This window comes from Macrotis lagotis, chromosome 8, assembly GCF_037893015.1.
Source record: "Macrotis lagotis isolate mMagLag1 chromosome 8, bilby.v1.9.chrom.fasta, whole genome shotgun sequence".
Lineage (NCBI taxonomy): Eukaryota > Metazoa > Chordata > Mammalia > Peramelemorphia > Peramelidae > Macrotis > Macrotis lagotis.
The window spans coordinates 183,435,580-183,455,881 of NC_133665.1; the positions used below are offsets into that span (position 1 = coordinate 183,435,580).

Below are 20,302 nucleotides of genomic sequence, written 5' to 3' on the forward strand. Positions count from 1 at the left end.
TTTAAGCCCACTAAAACCTTTGCAGTTAAAACCTAGGAAGGAGGTGGGCCTTGCTATTGCATCAGTTTAATGAGACAGTCTTGGAACCAGAGTATGGCAACCAGTGCTTTGGCCTCCACTGTGTTAAAGCTATTTTTAAAAAGCAAAATATGTAAAGAGAATTCTTTATTTCGTTGTCTGATGCTCTATAAAGAGCATGAATACTCTTCAGTCTCATGGCCTGGTTTATATAAAGCAAATTTCTTTGGGAACAGGGCTGGTACATTTTCAAAAAAACGGACAAAAGTGAAGTCAAGAGAGAGGCCTGTTATTACTGCCACAGCTTGTAGCTAAAACATATCCCAAAATGTTCCCAGAGGAGGAACGTGGTCCTTTTGCTTGTTAACTCTTCGGGGAAGCTCTATTTTGACAGAATTGGTTTACTTTGTAATCCTCTATTTTATGCTCAATAAGGATTTGAACTTGGGCCTTCCTGATTGCAGACCCAACCCTCCGGCTGCTGCGGGATGCTGAAGCAGGGAGACCCAACTGAACTGGGGGCCCAGGCTAATGGCCATCTAGACAAAGTTCCAAGTGTAGATTGGTCAGACTAATTCCCAGGTGCAACAGCAATGGATCAGATGCTTGTTCTCCAGTAAATGGCATTTTCCTGGTCACCCCCCCCCCCATTCCACCCCACCCCCTCCAGGCAATCAGGGTTAAATGACTTGCCCAGGGACACAGAGTGAGTGTCTGGATTTGAACTCGGGTCCTCCTGATCCCAGGGCTGGTGCACCACCTAACTGGCCCTCTAGTCATCTTCACTGAAGTATAATTCCATTATTTGTTCGTATCCATAGGCTTGTTAACTGGTTCACTGGCTTTAAAACCACCCTCTTTGTAAGGTTCTCAAGGGCAGGGACCATATTTTCCACCACATGCAATGAAATGACATCACTGTGGAGGGCTGGAAGCGAGCTGGAACCTGTGGCAAACAACCATCCCTCACGGGGCCATTAAGGCAAAGGGCAGCCTCAAGACCCAAACCAAAAGGCCCACAGCCCTGAGGAGCAACAGGGCCTGGGCTCCAGATGGAACCCAGCCTTCCAACCAAGGCCACAGATTCGGGTCAGTGAGGGTGAATCACTTCAGATGAGCAATGCCTCAGATGTGAGCTGACCCAAGGCTGACTCAGACCTCGAGGTCGCTCTCGGCTAGCTGGGTAGGAGGCTGGGCACTGGGGTTCTCCCTGTTCCTATGGTTCTTAAGAACGGCTAGGGCTCCAAAGAAAGGGGTCTCACCTTCATGGGCGGATACTTGTGATAGGGAGCGGCCCCTGTGGCTAGCTCAATGGCAGTAATTCCAAAACTCCAGATGTCAGCCTTGAAGTCATAACCACGGACCTAAAAATAAGAAGAGGAGAAAGTCACTGGAAGGAATCTTAGAAGCTATAACTTCATCCTCCTTCCAAACTTCCCTATTTTGCCCTCTCCATCCTTCTAGACTTCCAGGCTTCCTCATCATCATCAGGACACTCCCTCATGACAACCATATGCTAAACCCTGATGTTTTTTCCTCTGTGACATTTCTCATAAACGACCCCTTACTCATGTCTCCCCTGGATCACTGCAATGGCTTCCTAACTGGCCTTCTGCTTCCAGCCGTTTCCCATCCCATTCTATCTGCCAAAGTGATTTTCCTTAAACAGAGATCTGCCCATTTCACTTCCCAACTACATAAGTTCCAGGGGCTCCCTCTTGTGTCCTGGATAAAACAAACTGGTATTGTGCGAATTGGGTGAATCACCCCAACTCCATCTTGTGACTCAATTCTGGGGCTAGCTCAGTTCTCTTATGGATCTAGTCCAATGTCTGTCTTGTAAGAACATTCTACTAAGGGAACTGTGAGAAAACTTTATTGCATTGTTTGCATCTCACCACCTGTTGTTTAGACTACCCCCCCAAAATAAAGGACCTGGGTGGTGCCACCAGATACCCAGTCTGATACAAAAGCTGAAGCAATTTCTCAGGATTACACATCTGAGTCTAATGTGAAAACTGGCCCCACATTGGTCAGATATGATTTTCTCGTTTCTCTGACTCAGCACAGACCCTTGGGGGGAGTGGGCTACCATTGTTAACTATCCTCCTCCCAACTTGGAAAGTCCCTAATCTTTTCTTCCATTAGACAGTAGATGACCTAATCTTGTATCCTGCTTTGAATTCTGTTAATTGTTTTCTTTTAATACATCATCATGCCTCCCCCTGTATTCAGGGTCCAGTGCCAAGCTGAGGAGCTCTGATCCCGATTTGTTTCACAATTGGCAAGCATGTTTTTAATAAATCAAGTCAGTAGGAAGCTTTAACCTCTGCTTCCTCAGGTAGTTCAGATTTCATACCTCATAGTATGGGTTCTCTCTCTCCAATCCCACTTCGATATTGCTCATCCTGTACTCGTTATTCCAACCAAGCGGGCCTTTTATCAGCCTCCCACAAAACATCTCCCAATGTCACAACTTTGACCAGGCCATCCCTCCTGCCTGGAATGCACAGGCTCCTCACCTTTGCCTCTTCTCCTAGCCTCCTCCCTCTCTCTCATCTCCCCCGATCTAAGTCAAAGTCCCCCTATTTCACCTCTGCAGCATCTCTCAAACACATTCTCTTCTTTCCCCTGTCATGGGCCCCACCTCCCCCTGGACTACTGCAATAATGGCTTGGGCGAGAGGGGGGTCTGCCTGCCTCCAGTGTCTGTCTGTCTGTCTCTCCCTCTCCTATCCATCTTCCATCTAGCCACTCAAAAGCACAGGTCTGTCACATCACTCCCCTATTCAAGAAATTCTGTTGCTTCCAACAACAAATCCAAAACGGTTGCCTGGCATTCAAAGCCTTTCTTAGTGCAGCCCTGCCTATCTTCCAGTCTTCTTCCATCTTACTCTTCAGTGCATACTCTTAGATCCAGTGGTACTGGCTTCCGGTTTAGTTCAAAGACAAGAGCTTCCATCTCTTGGCTCTGGATGTTTCCTCTAGCCATCCCCCATGCCTGGAATGTTTTCCTTCCTCTCCTCTGACTGCAGGCTTCCTTTAAGTCCCAGTTAAAATCTCATCTTCTATAGAAAATCTTTCTCAATCCCTCTTAATTCTGGTGCCTTCCCTCTGGTACAGAACTTGTTTGCTGTCTTCCCCCTTTAGACTGCAATTTATTTGAGGGTAGGGATTGTCTTTTTGCCTCTCTTTGTGTCCCCAGCTCTTAGCACAGCTCTTGGCACAGTGACTGGTATATAGTAGGTGGATAATAAATATTGATTAATTGATTGATTCTCATTTCTTTTTTTTTAATCACCTCAAAGATATTTCAGAATATACCTCCTCTCAAAGCTGAGGACCTACGGAAGTAGAATTCTAAACATACTGTTAGACTTAGTTCATGTGTGGGTTAATTTTGCTGAAATTTTTGTTCTTTCTTTTTTTTTAATTTATTTTAAGGGATGGCTCACTGGAGAGAGGAGAGAGAAGTACTAGATTGGGAAATGAATGTGACATAAAAATCAAAAGACATCAACCAAACCTTTGTAAAAGGAAAATCAAATAAAAATTTTACAAAAAAGATGATAAATGGCAGAGTGAGGATATGAACTCCCAATCTGGTCCTTCCCACCCCATCAGGCTGCTTCTTAGGAGACTGTCCTCTAGCCTTGTTGGGCCTCAACTGAAGAACTCTGCTCCTCTCTGGCTGATTCATTTTTGGAAAGGTCACTAAAGGTCTTTGGAGGCCACATGAGATCACCTGAAAAACTGGAGATATTTCTCTTGGAGAAGACCTAGCGGAGCTGTCATTAAGTGTTTAGAAGGCTCCACTGTAATGGAAGGGCAGCCCCTGAGGAGCCAGCAGCATTGCCTTGTGGCTGTAGAGAGACCGATCATCAAGACTGGGAGTAAAGAAGGGTCATTTTCAGTGGAATTGGCTGATTTGGGGGGTGGGAGGGAAGAAGTCTGTGAACAAAGGCTTCAGGACATTCTTGGGAATGGATGCTACATAAAGAATTCCAGTCAAGTTGAAACTGGACTCCAGAGACCTCTGAGCTCTCTCCTGCCTCAGTTTCCCTACTAGACTTCTCTCTGTGCATATTTTCTACAGTGGCTAGGATACTACAGACCCTTCAGAAATGTTCCTTCAGGATGAATTCAGAAAAACATGGGAAAATTAAGATAAACTGCAAGATAGTGAAGCGAACAGAAATAGGAGGCTGTTGTACAGAATAGCAGCAACTGTTCGAGGAAGAACTTGGAACAACTTAGCCCCTCTCAGCAATACAATGATTCAAAACAATGCTGAATGACTCGTGATGACTCAGGATACCATCCCCCTCCAGAGAAAGAACTGTTATTGATTACACATAGACCGAAGCAGGCTATTTTTCACTTTCTTTCTTTCATTAGTTTTTTTTTGAGTTTTCTTGTACAAAATAACTAATATGGAAACACTTTACAGAACTATTCCTGTATAACCCATACCTGATTACTTACTGTCTCAGGGGCAGGAATAAGAGAGAAGAAAATATAAAATTGGGAACTTAAAACTTTCAATAAAAATTTTTTTAAACTTTCATGCTTGTTGCAACTGAATGTGTAAGAATGTGGACCAGCATCTCACCTCGCCCCCCCCCCCCATACCTCTGATGCCATCTCAGGTCAGCAAATTATTCAAAATATGCATTATGTGCATGTTGACTTAGCTATGTAAGGAAACTGTACCAAAAGTCCCAAATGTGTATTTTACCTGCTCCATGACTTCGGGTGCCATCCAGCAAGGGGTACCCACAAAGGTCTTTCTCACTTTATTTCGGGTTATGTCACCACCAGTTGCTAAAAAAGCACTGACCCCAAAATCTGAAATAGAAGAAAAAACTGTGGCGTATTAAAAGAGACTACTGACTCCACTTCCATGGAGAGCAAACCCAAACCACAAATTAGACTGCCACATTTTCTAAATGGGTAACTTAAAGAGAATTTTTAAACCATCTATGCTGGATTTATTTGTTTTAAAAATAACCAGAAATAAATTCTGCAATACTTTAGAATTCATTCAATACCGAGTCGCCTTCCACTTTCTGCCTGTTTCCCCTGAATACCACTGCCAGTTTAAATCCCCTAAAATGCGTCTTCTGGGCTCCCTATTACCTATGAGATGAAAGTCAAACTTTCCAGCCTTCCAGCAAGACTCATAGTTTTTTGGTTTTTTTTTTTTTTTTTTTTAGGATTTTGCAAAGTGATGGGGGTTAAGCAACTTGTCCAAGGTCACCCAGCTAGGTAATTATTAAGTATCTGAGGCTGAATTTGAACAGCAAGACTCTTAGAAATCTCATGCCACCTTCCACCTTTCCATTGTGGCTTCCACTGCTCCCCTGGTTTCACAGTCACTCTGATTTTAACTTTTATTTCAAACTTTACTTCTTTTTACCCAACCAAATTTGAATCATCCCTAAAATCCCAGCTCAGGCCCATTTCCTTAGGGAAGCCCTTCCTAAATCCCTTGGACCCCACTTTCCACCCCCCACCCCGCTGACACACTTGTTAACACACTTGCTGTGGGTACCCCTTAAGGTAGGGATTTCCTCTCCTCCATTATTCCCCTCCAGATCTGGGTTCTCCCATAGCACTGAGCCCTAACAAACACTCAGCAGAGCCTCATTAAAAGGAACAAATCAAAACGATCTTCTAGCAGTCTAAAAATACTTCAACAACTTAAAAAGAGAAAAAGAAACAACTTAAAAAGAAGAATGACTTTGCTCCCCAAGAAATTACCAGTGTAATCAAAGCGTGACCAAAACCATGCCTCTAATCCCAAAAGTGTTCACAGAGTTGTGACAACACAACCAGCACAAACTGACACATTCCAGAAATCCTCTTCTGCCTGCACTCAGCCCCAAAGGAGACGCTGCCTCTTCTCTGGCCCCTCATTCCTCTCACACTTCCCCATCACCCAAGTATGCTCACATGAAACACAGGGGAGAAAATATCCCATCTGGCTTTCCAAGTGAAAGCAACAAGTTTACTGATGGGATGAGATCATCTTCCAGCTGACCCATCCACAATGCAAAAGGCTGGATTTGGCCCCGAGACAATTAACTGTGGGACAGACAAAACCAAGGAATTCAGAGGATCTCTTTCTCTTCCAGCTGCATTCTACATTTTAGGACAAAGTTCCAAAGAAGTTTCACCCTAATAGAAAGAAGGCAAGCTCGAACGAAATGAAAACTGACAAAAAAACTCCTGAGCCTATTTCTTGCCTGGAGGTTCGAGTTCACTCTGTCCATAAAGTGTGTGCCAGGCTGCCTCAGGAAGGGCCAGTAGCCTGGGTCAGAAACAGAGCCAAAGCTTCCATGCCAATGAGCAGTAGCGGGGTGGGTTGTGTAGCTGCTCATTGCAAAAACCTATCTGAACGGTAGAGGGGGGGAGCTCCCTACACCAATGGAAAGTACAAAACTTAAAAAATAAAAAAAAAGCCCCCAATACTCAAAGAATCAGTTTTAAAGACATTGAGAAATTCCAATTAGACTTCTTTCTTCTTTATTTGAAATCTTTTGACTCCATCATGTGTCTATAGAATAGTCTCAAAAATAATCACTAAATGTCTAAATGTCAAAAATCGTTATATGAACCTATCAATCAAAGAAATTTAAGTGCCTACTATGTGCTGGATCCTGTGCTAAACATGATAGTGTTATCTATATCTATATCTAACTGGGAAATGACACAAAAATTTCACATCGAATTTCAGGAGGGACAGCTTTAATAATAATGAAAATGTAATTAAATGTAAAGTTTTATTTAGGAAATTGAAGAGAACAGTTGGCATGACCTCAGAGAATGATAATGATAACAACAACTGCTTTAATGTTAACAGAATATTCTCCTTACCCTACCCCAACCACATGATAGGTAATACTATTACCTCCAATTTATAGATAAGGAATCTGAGGTACTGAGCAGCTACATGATTTGTCAGGGTCACAGAATCAAGTGGGAGCTCAAACCCAGGTCTCCTGATTCTATTCCTCCCAGGAAAATCAGAGAAAAATCCAGACAGTAACATTTGATTATTATTATAATATATATGTTTTCCTGTTGTTACTTTGAACAACAATACAAGAATATTGTTACAGCAATACTCTTTCCCCCCTCCATTCTATGAAGAAAACTGGAGTACTGTTGGGAGCCAGGGTCTCTAAGCTGCTTGACACAGTCGCGGCAAGAAGACTCAGGGCAGTCACACAGCCTGATGGAACAACATTTCCTTCTTCAATATATATATAGGGATTCCATGTATAACCATATGTATAGATCTATTATTGATTGCAATACTTATTCATCCTAATAGTGGAATGACTATAAAGGAAGGATTCCAGAAAATTTCCTGAATAAAACAGATTGTAAACTCTGTCCAAATTTAACAGGACTGCCTCTCCCTGAAGCATACAAAAGGCTTCAACATTATGAAATCTCTGGAAAACCCAACACTGGGAATTCCAAGGAGATATCAGAATATATATACAGGGAAAACAGATACAAGATAGGTCAGATAGAATTCCAGGGAAATTAATGGTTTAATGGTTTAATACACAGGAACATATGAAAAAGATGGTGAGAGAATAGTTAGTACAGGAGACCGATATGTGAACTCTAATAGCCTTAGTTTCATGGGAAAGAATAAAAAAGTCACAGTTAACCGTGGTTCTGACAACAAGTCCTGAAAGGAAAATTGGTTATTGTAAGAGTTAACGACCCTCACTATAGATTGTTAAGGGAGTGTATCGAAGAACATCACTTACACAGAAAATATAAAAAACTTTCCATTAAATAAATTGCTTAATTAATAACTTTAAATGAAGTAACAATTTTACAATGCAGTAATAAACTAAGTAACAGATGGGCTGAAGTCATCATGGTCTGAGTAGGGATAAAAAAATCAATTAACTATATGATTGCTAATTAAACTTGTAATCACATGATTAAACTTGTAACCACATGAAATATATGATTGATGATGAAAATTGTACACTTTTGTAACCAAGGCTTGCTTGCTTGATACATACATGATTCTGAGACTATAAAAATAAATCTGAGCAGCAGTCAGTCAACCTGCTCCTGCCTTTAACCCCTGTGTTGACTCAACTCATTTCACCGACTCTATCCCTCCTGTTAGGTTCCGAGGACCCCGCAGAGGCTGTACCCTCGCAGAGTACCTTTTCAATATTTCAAAGCCAAAAAAACAGACTCTAAAGCTAACAGATGGTTTAATAAATAATCTTTTTTAAAGTATGAAGTATCTTAAAATAATGTCAACGTGCAACTGATTAGCACCAAGTCAAGGCTGCTTCCATTTCTAACAATCCTACCATAATTATCATTTAACTGAACTGTAAGATACTTTAAGGATAGGGATAAACAATTCTCAACAGAAGAATGGTCAACTATTAGCAATTAGCAACCAAAATAAAGATGACTCCAATTCACTAATAAGGGAAAAGCAAGGGCAATGTCAGATACGAATCAGGATAACTGCAGATGGCCCTAGGGGTAATAAGGTAATCAGTGTTAAGTGACTTGCCCAAGATCACACCAGATTTGAACTCAGGTCCTCCTGACTCCCGAGCTGATGCTCTATCCACTGTACCTTCTTAGGCTACAAGTGAAAGGCAGATGCTCAGAGGTATTTCTCTGGCTGGCAAAACAACCAGAGCTTTTGATCTGACTGTGATGAGGCAGTGGCCAATGCTAGGCCTGGAGGCAGGAAGCTTACTTGTGTGAGAAGAAGGTTGTGAAAGAAAAATCCAGTTGCGTGAGCTTCTTCTCAACTGAGAGGTGAATTCATAGCCTTGTGATTATTTTAATCTCATCAGAAACACTTCACAGCAATACATCCAGCCAGTTCTACCAAATTCTGACAAGCTGAATTATTTTAAATCACTGTGACAGTTTGGATAAATCAAAGCATTTTAAGGGACAAAAATATTCATAAATTAGTGCAAATAAGGAAAATATTCAGCCCCAGCTCATGTCCAAACATTTTGTGACTGAATCACCAAAAAATGTAACATGTTTCTATATAAAAATGACTAAGTGAGAAGTTTAATGGTATCATGATGTCTTAACATATGACTGTCAAAGTAACTAGGCTTGGGGTTGTAATCGACTCCAAAGACTTTTTACTCTGGTTTGCTATTTTTTTTTTATTCTTATAATGAACCTAGAAAGCTAAATGTAAGCTTTCAGAAGGTATAAAATGTTTAGTGATGACTTGCCAAAAAAAAAAAAATTACTTAAAAGATACAAAGGCAGTTAATGAAAATAAAGACATATGTCATGTCAATTGAGACAGAAGTACTTGGGGGGGGGGTGTAGGTAGAGATTGGAAAGGAAGGGAACAAGGGTTTATAAGGTCCCTACTATATGCCAGGGTTTAGGATCTCATTTGAGCCTCACAAGATTCATGGAAGGAGGAGCTATGATCCCCAATATACAGTTAAGGAAACTGAGGCACCCCTGCTTGTTCTTCTCTTTCTGTGAGCAGAGGTCTCCTTCCCCTCCCTTGAGCCTCGACTGCATCGGGCTGCATCATTCCCTCCTTGCCGTCCAACAAAACAAACTAATTCTCCTGCAGGCAGGATGTTCCCCAGGCCCATATTTCTGCTTCAGAAGTCACCTCCGACTGCATGTTTAGAAAGAAGTCTCTTCCTGATCTCCCCATTGTCCCTTTTGGTGCTGATACTGTCCTTGTCGGCTGTATATTTATTCACATACACCCCCCCTCAGATATTTCTGCTACTTGGGATGCTCATGGGACAAATCTCTTTAGTTCAAGTTTTCTTTCTAAAAATGTTTCAGACTCTATCACTGAATGTTCACCTTTTCCCCTTCACGGCTGCACTCAGAGGTACAGGTCCTGGGACCCATCCTGAGCTCCAGTATTCTTCCCTTCCCTCCTACATTTTCTAGTAAGTGCAGGATGGTCTTGCCTTATTCTTATGTCTTTTCCTTGGTATGTAAAGCTCTTGCTCCTGATGACCTGAGGAACTTGTTTCTCAATTGAATTGTGAAACTTAACCACTATGTGTCTGAGTTGTAGCCACTGGGTATTTTTCTGGAAGAAGTCTGAATTCTTTCCATTGGAATTTCATTTTCTGTGTTCAAAGGTTCTGGGCATTCTCTTCTATTATAGACTTCATTAAAGTGTGGAGGTTTTCTGTCCCGTGGGGTCTTCTGGGAGTCTTGTCTTTTGAGACCCACAGGTTTTGCTGCCACGGGAGCAGATTTTCCTTTAATGTTCTTGTCTTTTGCTTCTCTTCTAGATCATCCTCCATTTCTGTGTATTTGCATATCAAGTCTATCCTTTTCTCTTTTGTTTCTTTTGATTCAAGTTTTCTATTCTGTTCACCATTTTTTTGGCTGCACATACATTCTGCTCATTTAATTCTTGTTCCTCTTTTAAATCACTTAGAACAGTATGATGTAGTTCCATATTCTCCTCAGATTCCATAGGGTTATCCATTTCATGAAGTGCTGGATCATTTTCTTTTATTTTGCAGTATTTATTCATAAATGCCTGACCTCATTGACTATTCTGACTCTCTACCATCTGATAGTAGCTTCCTTGGGATTTGGATCTCAAAGGGTCTCCCGCTTTCTCCTAACAGTAGACAATTTAATGTTTTATTTTCTTCATTTCTTTAGTTTTAAAGAAATTAACAATTTAAAAGTTTCAAAAAAATTTCAGTTTTAAGGATTTTATTCAAACTCAGTAAAATATGAACTAAAAGGACAATCCACAATATAACTGCTCTTGTCAAACCAAAAGATTCCCTCTTGCCATTCATTTCAGGTTTCACTGTTTCAAATTTTAAATTTATTAATCATTATAATAAATATAATTAACAATTAATTAAATAATTAAAGCAATTAAAGATTCCAAGCGGTCATGTCAAATGCCAGAACGAAGTGACTTTGGTCCTTTTCTTCATCTTTACAGTCACTATTTCTAATCTGCTCTTTAAATGCAGGAATGTTGTACCACAGAGGCTTGAAGGCTGAGCTTGGGACAGAACAAGGCCAAACTGGTACCAACTTACTCAAAATGAATCCCTGGAGCAAGTGAGTGGGGAGCCATCTGCATGACTGGGAGTTCTCAAAATTCCAACACAGATTTTTTGCAATTGCCTATAGACAAGGCACCTTTTCATGGCTGCACTGAGTGGCAGCTCCTCCCGCCTCACCCGCAACTTCAGCTAGCTGGCATTCTTTACTCTCATCATCTGTCCTATCAATGCTGTAGACGAGAAGGGACAATCCCTGTAGGTTACAGATTGACGCAGAAAACCACAGGTTAACTTTTTCCGAGTTGGGCTCTAGTTTTACTTACTTGGCCTACGCCTTTCCCAATCTGCCTGGGAGTCTCCTGGGCCACTCCAATGCCGATAATGGCTCCTTTAATACAGACCCCAACTCATTCATACTTTCCCTCCATGGGTCTCTTTCATACTCTTCTATGGTCTCATTATGTCACAGATGTCCCATCCAGCAGACACCAATAGTTCCATGAACTCTATCTACACGTGGATGGCACTGATGGCATACTCAAACTATAATGGGTACTATTTGAGTGACCCTACCTCTTTTTAAAAATCACGCATTTCCTCAATGATCTACCTGATGGGCAATAGAGCCTTGTGGAAAACAAGCTGTGTTTGCAGTCAGGAAGTTGAGGTTCAAATGTCCTGACACCAATTAACTCCATGATCTTGGGTGCTTTTCAACCTGCTAAATGAGGGCAGTCTGAAAAAACAGCCAACCCCACCCCCCCAAAAAAAGAAGATACAAACTTGACAAAAGAACTCAGTTGATAAAATGAAACCTACTGGAGATTTACTGAAAATCAAACAAAGGCTTCAGAAGACTCTTTAGGGTGACTCCCTGGCACAGTGGAAAATGCCCCAGACCAGTAGGTGGCCACAGAACTAGAGAGATCCAGTCCCTTCACTTTACAAATGAGAACAGAGAGGCAGCTCCATGGAGGACTCGCAGAGGGAAATGAAGCTGTTTGGGTCCCAGGGTCTAAATGTGGGCTCCTTGCCCCTCTGCCCTACATGTCACCCTGTCTCTGCCACCCTAGTTAGGAAACCCAGTGAGTCACTTCACTGGGGACTCGGGCTCCTCACCCACATTTAGAGAGTTTCAAACCTAAGACTTGGAAAGAATGAGAAGTCAACCCCTATGGATTCCAGAGGATTAGAACCACAGTCACAAAGCAAGCACAGAATCTCAGCTCTGACACTCTGGCAATTACCAGCACACCATCTAACCACTCAGAGCCTCAGCTTCTTCAGCTCTAAAATGGGAACCACAAAAGAACAGTCCTTGAAATCCTTACATCAGAAAGAAAAATGCATTACCTACAAATAGGAGTCATCATTATCGCTAAAGAGAAGACCCAGTGAAGCTAAAACCCCCTCGAGTGTCTGAAGTCAGACACTTGGGGAAGGTGAATTCTAGGCTGAACCCAAGAAGCCACCCAAGAATTTCCATTCAATTTTCTTGACCAAAAGGCTTAGGTCAAGTTAACTGCCTAGAAGGCAGAGGGAATGGAAATGGAAGCACCTGGTAAGAGATGGAAGCATTCCTTCAGACTCTGCAATTCTTGATCGAAGGCTCGAAATCAGAAATAAATGTGATGAGCACACCAGGTGATGCTGGATAGGCTTTCAAACCATACAGCAAACTTGCACTTGCCAGCTAAAACTGTCAGGTGCTGCCCCAGCAGAACCCTGCCAACTACGTAGCCTTCCTCCTACATCATGGCAGCAGAGACGGTGTCTTTCATTTTTGCCTAATTTTGGGTCCTCCCTTCATTTGAGGAGTTTCTTGATCTTTTTTTTAATTTATTTAAGACAATGATTTGCCCAAGATCACACAACTAGGTAAATATTAAGTGTTTCAGGCTGGATTTAAACTCAGGTCCTCCTGATTCTAAGGCCAATACTCTATCCACTGCACCACCTAGTTGCCCCCATGGCAGGATTTTTTTTTTGTTTGTTTGTATGTTTTAGTTTTTGCAAGGAAATGGGGTTAAGTGACTTGCCCAAGGCCACACAGCTAGGTAATTATTAAGTGTCTGAGACCTGATTTGAACCCAGGGACTCCTGACTTCAGGGCCGGTGCTTTATCCACTACGCCACTTAGCCGCCCCCATGGCAGGGTTTCTTAAAACGTTTTTGTGTCATAGATTCATTGGAAGCTTGCTGGATGGATAGAAGGTTTTTAATGTATAAAATATTTGTAAACACAGCAGACATGTCAGCTTGGGTTATTACTATTAATTATATAGCATATATTGTAAAACACCACATAATTTGAGAACTGAAGAGTAAGGTCATTCCTCTCTCTTGACCGAGCTGCAAGCACCGCTGCCTCCATGGGGCACCTTTGACCTTTCTCTTGCTTACCTGGCCCTCACGCTTCCTTCAGTCTTCCACCTAATGCCCTTCTGCATTGCTGCCAATTCATGGACACTGGCGTCCCCCAGTTACCCGCTGCTCTCAAAATGAATCAGAATGCCTTGTTTGCCACTGCTAGCCTAGATATTGCTTCTCCAGGATTGAATTTCGCATTAATATGTGACAACCCTTGAAAAGCCCAGTGTGCAACTCTCCAAGGCCCACAATTCTAACGGCAGTCTTGGTTATTGAAGTGGCAGCTGAGGAGAATCCAAGCCAAATACTGAGGCTAAGAAGATGGTCCTTGCAAGAAGCTCAGCACCATTTCCCAAAGTCAACCCTGCCCCCTCTCTCTTCCAGCACACATTGGTCTAAAGGGTCTTTGCTCCACAACAATCTTGCATGTGAGGCAATAGAGGAGTAGTATTTATATTGTCAACAAAAGGAAACAAAGGTACAGAGGGTCAGGAATCAGATGAACTCTAAAAATGCAGGATATCCATCTACTCTCCTCAAAGAGTGACAGAGGTGAGAGCATGTGAAGGGAGGCCAGTGTCATAAGGCACAAAACTGAGCCTCCTCCTCCCCAAAAGTGGAAATCTATGGGAAGCTGAAGGCAAACTCAGCTTCAGCTATCCTGGTACCCAAACCCCAATAACCAGGAATGACAGCCATATCACACAAAGTCACTGGGTAAGTGGACAGGCAAAATGCTGGGTCAGAAACCCTGAGCCTTCTGGCTTCTCCTTTCCTTAAGGGAACAGAAACATTACCTGCAATCTGCACCGAGCCATCTTCACCCAGAAGAATATTTCCAGCTTTGACATCCCTAGATGAATAAAAACAAAAATAAATGCCACATGCCCCTTCAAAAAAAAAACACCACCCCCAACAATCCATCCTTATCTTTCAGATTCTTCCATATTTTAAATGAATAACGGAATTTCTACCTGTAAGAACTGAAGAAATCACTGCCTTTGGGAGGGGTTTGGGACACAAAGAAGACAGAGGAGCTAAAAAAAGGGAAAGTTTTCTGTCTGCTAGGATATAAAGGAGGCCAGCATAGCTGGATCCCAGAGTGGGCAGGAGAAAGGAAAGGGAGAGCTGGTTCGGTCTAGAGGTGACAGGGAGCCAGGGGAGTTTCCCGAGGTGGGAGGGCTGGAGTGGGTAATCCGTGAGCCTCGAAGTTAAGTGAGGGCTGGGCAGAGTGGGAGAGAGGAGACACGGGAACAAGGAGAAGGTCGCTGCAGTCTGGTGCCTCTGGGAATGTGACAGGCTAGCCCTAATTCAACCCAATTTGTGGGGCATCAGTAAGCATTCAGCAGCAGCCACTGCAGCCACGTGGGGCATTGAGTCAGAAAGACCCAAGTTCAAATCCAGGCTTAGATGAAAACCAGCTGCTTGACCTTGGCTGAGTCCCTTAACCTTCTCTTTGCCTCAGTTTCTTCAGCTACAAGATGGGGATAACAATAGCCTCTGCCTCCCAGCGCTGCTCTGAGGCTCAGAGGTAAGAATATTTACAGTATTGGGCTCATTGTAATAAATGACTGCTCCCTTCTGTTCTAAGGACCCCAAACTTAGCCCTGACCTCAAGGGAAGACAGCCCATTACCAACCACTGTCCAAGTCAAGTACGCAGAGGATAAATCTGAGGGAACCAAGGAGGGAAGGGCAAGATGTGCCCACAGGTGTGATGAACCTGGAACCTGGGGAAGCTGCATTGCTCTGGACAGAGGACAGGCTCTGGAGTCTGACAAGTCTCAGACCCCAGGAGGAGCTTTCCCAAAGTCAGATGGGGGTGCCAAATACTGAGGCTAAGAAGATGGTCCTTGCAAGAAGCTCAGCACCATTTCCCAAAGGCAACCCTGCCCCCTCTCTCTTCCAGCACACTTTGGTCTAAAGGGTCTTTGCTCCACAACAATCTTGCATGTGAGGCAAGAGGATTAATATTCATATTGCCAACAAAAGGAAACAAAGGCACAGAGGATCAGGAATCAGATAAACTCTAAAATGCAGAATATCCATCTACTCTCCCCAAAGAGTGACAAAGGTGAGAGGATGTGAAGGGAGGCCAGTGTCATAAGGCACAAAACTGAGCCTCCTCCCCCCCAAAAGTGGGGGGGGGGGCATTGACCATTTCCACCTAACAATATCCAATGCAATGAAGCAAAAATATTTAAGGATTGACTAGGTTCAATCTGTGGTGCAGGAGTCCAGGCACAGGGCCCAGCTGCCCCAGAATTACTTTCGAATGATTATCCATATAGATGTGCTTCCCCTCCCCAACCAGGGGATGGAGCTGGTTAAATGACCATGAGGATGGCTTTGTGGCTACTCAGAGGATGGAGAAGCTCAGACCAGGAAGGGGCTAGCTTTAATTCCAATCTGTCATTGGGTTGTACTGGAAAGCTCCTTCCTGTATTTTTGTTTCCTGAGCATTGATTACCAATGGACTACACCTCACATTCTTCACTGGCCCCAGAAACTACAGCTAGGTGAAAAATCATCCTAAAGGGCAGTTCAGTTTATAAAAACAATTGGGCAATTGAGAGAAAAGTTTAAAATGAGACGAGTGGCATGAGGAAGGGAAAGGAAGTAGTGAGAAAGAAAGAGAAGGGGGACGGAAGAAGAGGGGTATAGAGGAAAGGAGGCAAGAAAGGCAGGCAAAGAGAACTGAAGAAGAATGGGAAAGGGCACCTCCCTGCTGTCCCCAACCCTCTTTTCTGTTGGAGGGATCTGTTGCTATCCATCCATTCAAAGGAGAGGGACAGCCTCAGGTGAGAAGGCCAACCCTCTGGAAGAGTGCCCCAAGAGGTACAGGTATGGCATGAAGACCTAAATGTTGGGTGGGATATGGTTTGGGGTCATGGAAGAGGAAAGATGGAAAGAGGCCCTCCCCTCTCTTTGACTTTACCGGTGGATTTGTCCATTTTTATGCAGATATTCCAAGCCTTCCAGCACCTCTTTGAGAATGGTAGCAATGCAAGCCTCATCCAGGACTCCACTTTTGTGTTCCCCCTTGGCAATAATGTGCTTAATAATATCCAGAACAGATCCTAAAAAAGAGAAGATATTTCACCATTAGAGCTATGTGCAGTCAGGACATCCTCAAATCATTTTTATTTTACTTTTTAATTCAGTTCCTAAGGAGGTAGGAGATCATGACAGATACTCCAAATCAATACTATGTTTTCAAATGAAATTTACAGCAGAAGGTAAGGAGGAAAATGGCTCCCTCTAAGAAACTTGGGGGGCTAGAAGACTTTGGGAGGAAAGAAGGGAATTTTGTTTATAATATGCAATGTCTACAGGGATCCTTAGCATGAACTATTCAAAAGCCAGGCTGGTAGGCCCAGTGCTCAGGGGAGAAGCTCAAGATTTCCATTCAAGAATATCTAAGTCATGGACAAACGATGTTAAATGAAGTTTCACAGTATGTTCTGCTGTATGTTGAGAGGAGATCAGTTACAGAGCAAAGCCTGAGAAGTGTGAACTGGGGAGACATTCATACAAGTGAACCTGGAGCTGAGATTTTGCCCTTTCAATCACATGAACATCAACTTTTACGGGGGGCCAGGAGAACCTTTTTTCTGCTGAGGTCCAAAACTTAAAAATTTGCCTGTTCTATTCAGTCAAATATTTAATTAATTACCCTTTAAAAGTCCCTAGATTTATTGGATTTAGAGTCCTGCCTACAGATGCCTTGGCGGCACCTGACCATATGATTTCTCGGACCATATAAGGCTGGAGGTTCCTCACCCCACCTCCACCTCCACCATACCCCCACCCTGCCCCCCAGGAGCTCTTTTTCCAACCCATGAGGAACAATACCAACTCTTCAGCTGTTAGGACTAGATATGCAGAACCGAGGTTCCAAATTTTATGACAGAGAATAATACGTTGCAGCAAGCATTTTTCTCATCAACAACACTGCAACTCTTATCTGGGTGATCAGTCATCATAGAAGAGACAGGAAGGAAAGAGGGGAGGAGCTATCTCAAGAAATCCATGTAGCCACACAGAGAACTCTCTAAACTAATCAGATTTTTAAAAGAAAAGTAGGAAGAAATGGAAACAAAAGTAGGTAAATGAGGAGGCATACCCAAAACAAAAAGCCAGCACAGTCCTGTAAGGTTAGTGTCAAGAGCACTAAAGTTCAGAAAATGGATCAATGCTTTTTACAGAAATGGGGTCATATGTGACATCTCCAAAAGCTCCCTCTCCCAAATCAAGGCACCCCTCTAAGGCTGGTTTTGTAGAATTCATTCTAGGGACCACTAAGGGGCACAAAGCACCTGACTTGGAGGCAGGAAGACTCCTCTTCCTGAGTTCAAGTCAGATACTTATTAGCTGTGTGACCCTGGGTAAGTCACTTAGCCCTGTTTGCCTCAATTTCCTCAAATGAGCTGGACAAGGAAATGGCAAACCACTTTATTATCCTTGCCAAGAAAACTCCAAACGGGGTCATGAAGAGTCAGACATGAATGAAAAACTTATAAACAAACAACTCACTGTCCAAAGGATTGAGAGATATAAAAAAGAACAGAGGAATGCTGACTAATTCAAAGTAAAAAAATTTTATCAAATAAAACTTTCATTGGAAAAAACTCCAAGAATTTAAAGTTTTAAAAGCAGCTCTAACTTCTGAAAAAGTACACAGAAGATTTTGGAGTGGTGGGGGAGAATAGAAAGAGCAGTAGAGAATAAAACTGAAAAAGAAGGCACTTCTTTTTTTTTCTTCTTTTTTTTAAGGTTTTTGCAAGGCAAACGGGGTTAAGTGGCTTGCCCAAGGACACACAGCTAGGTCATTATTTAGTGTCTGAGACCGGATTTAAACCCAGGTACTCCTGACTCCAGGGCCGGTGCTTTATCCACTGTATCACCTTAGCCACCCCTAGGCAGTTCTTTTTAAGGAAACAAAAGCAAATATTGCAGTAATTCCTAGGACTATAAATTTGGAACTGGAAAGGACTCAGAGGTCACATAATCTAGTTCCCCCCAGTTTAGAGAGGAGAGATAGAGCCCCCAAAAGTAAACTGACTTGTGGGAAGTCTCAGAGATATCCCAAACAGAGAATTTTATTTGGCAAAGGTCTTTAATATCATCCTGTCAACTGCCAGAGAAAACAGGATTTCTCAGATGTAAATTCTAATTCCCTGGGGAACTAGGTCTATTTGCCCCACGGGATGCCCACTCATAAAAACTCACAAAAACCAGCTCACTAAGACAATGTCACGGCTGCCCTTTTAAAGTAGAAATGTTTGCTCGTGAGCTAGAACAGTCCGGCAGTCAATAGTGCTCTTGTAAGCCCCACACTGGCAAACTAATTCAAGTAACTAGGTCTGAATCTTTCTGCACACTGTTCCTGCTGCAAAGTGATTATGTAGAAAAGTCATGGGGGAAAGATGTCCTGTGAATGACCAAAAGCAGCTAAGTAAAGCCCAAGGACAGCCACTCCCCACACAGACCCTAAGCACTAAATAAATTCTCTCCATTAACAACTGTAATTGTTGGGAATGACTTTCTAGGCCACATTCCTAACGTGTCTCTGGTATGCAGGAAATAGTAGAGGACATTTGGCTAAAATGGGGCCCTGGTGCTGGAGTTCTCTCATTGGCTTTCCTCTCCTCTCACCCCATGTCAGGAGTCTCACTTCAGCAACAATTGTCAGCCTCACCGTCGCAGAGGAGAAGAGAAAAATTAACCACTACGATGATTTCTCTCTTACCCCCCAAAAGTCAAAGACCTTTGAGGAGCTGCCAAGGAAGTGATGTAAAGACAAACAAAATATTTATCTAAACATTCAAGGGTTTCAGATGAGATTTTCAACACTGAAGAGGAGGCAGCAGGGTGTAGGTGAAGGAATAAAAGGGACAAACATAAGCTCTGCCAGATTAGAAGGAAAAGGACCAATCAGACACATTCCACAAGGGGCACTGCATTGGCACACACTCACCACTGAATTCCTTTAAACAGGAGCCCAAGTTTAGAAGACCTGGCTTCCGGTACCAACTCTGACCCTCACAAGTTGTGGAATCTTTGTAGATAAGATGAATCACTTCATATCCAGAAGCAGTCGAAAGTTAAGTCAATCACTCAGGGACCAGAGCACCTTTAACTAGGTGCTGCTGCCACCTAACTGCCTTTCATCTTAGTTTCATCAACTCCCAGGCAGGTAATGCCACTGTGTGGGATGCCTACCTCCCTCAGTGTTATTTGGAAGAATAAATGAGCTGAGGGAGCAGAATGTACCTTGAAATAACCAACTGCCAGACAGCAACATGAGCCCCACGGCACTCTCCCTTTCAAAATTGTTGAGATTCTCACCTGCAACCAGGAGGAGACATCCAGCATTTCAAGGCCCCCCTCCTCTCAGCAAAAGTTCTCTTCCTAACAAATAAGCATAACCACCTCCCCTTCCCCACTCAAGACTCCTTCGGAGGATCCAGAACAAATATAAGGTCCTCACCTCCCCACTTCTCTGGATGCACATCCTTATCTACAGAAGGAGAGGGTTGGGCTAGCTGACCTTGAGGATCTCCTCCAGTACTAAACCTAGGGTCCATCTCTGGCATTCAAGAGCCTGGTTCCAACAGTCTGGATCCAAACTCTCTTCCCACACGCTCTTTCAGACAGATGGGACTGCTCTCCATGGCATGAAGCAATCCTGACTTCTCTTGCATCTGGAATGGACTCACTGCATTTCCACCTGCTGAGACTTCTCCCACCCTTTGCCAATGCCATCTCTTCTAGAGCACTTCCTCTTTCCCACCCCCACAATCCAAAGAGAGGTGATTTGCTCCCTTTCTTCAGCTCTCTTCAGTCTTTGCTTGTCCCC

At 43.0% G+C, this 20,302-nt stretch overlaps 1 protein-coding gene across 2 annotated transcripts in view; it reads right to left on the bottom strand.

The window, feature by feature from the left end:
- OXSR1 (oxidative stress responsive kinase 1) overlaps positions 1-20,302 on the bottom strand; it is a 94,492-nt gene that overhangs the window by 31,823 nt on the left and 42,367 nt on the right. For both annotated transcript variants that reach the window (XM_074199126.1, XM_074199125.1), the window contains exons 4-7: positions 16,379-16,520; positions 14,239-14,294; positions 4,756-4,865; positions 1,281-1,382 (exon numbers count right to left, since the gene is read on the bottom strand). In XM_074199126.1, the coding sequence (XP_074055227.1) occupies positions 1,281-1,382; positions 4,756-4,865; positions 14,239-14,294; positions 16,379-16,520 (410 nt within the window). The remainder of the gene's footprint in view (positions 1-1,280; positions 1,383-4,755; positions 4,866-14,238; positions 14,295-16,378; positions 16,521-20,302) is intronic.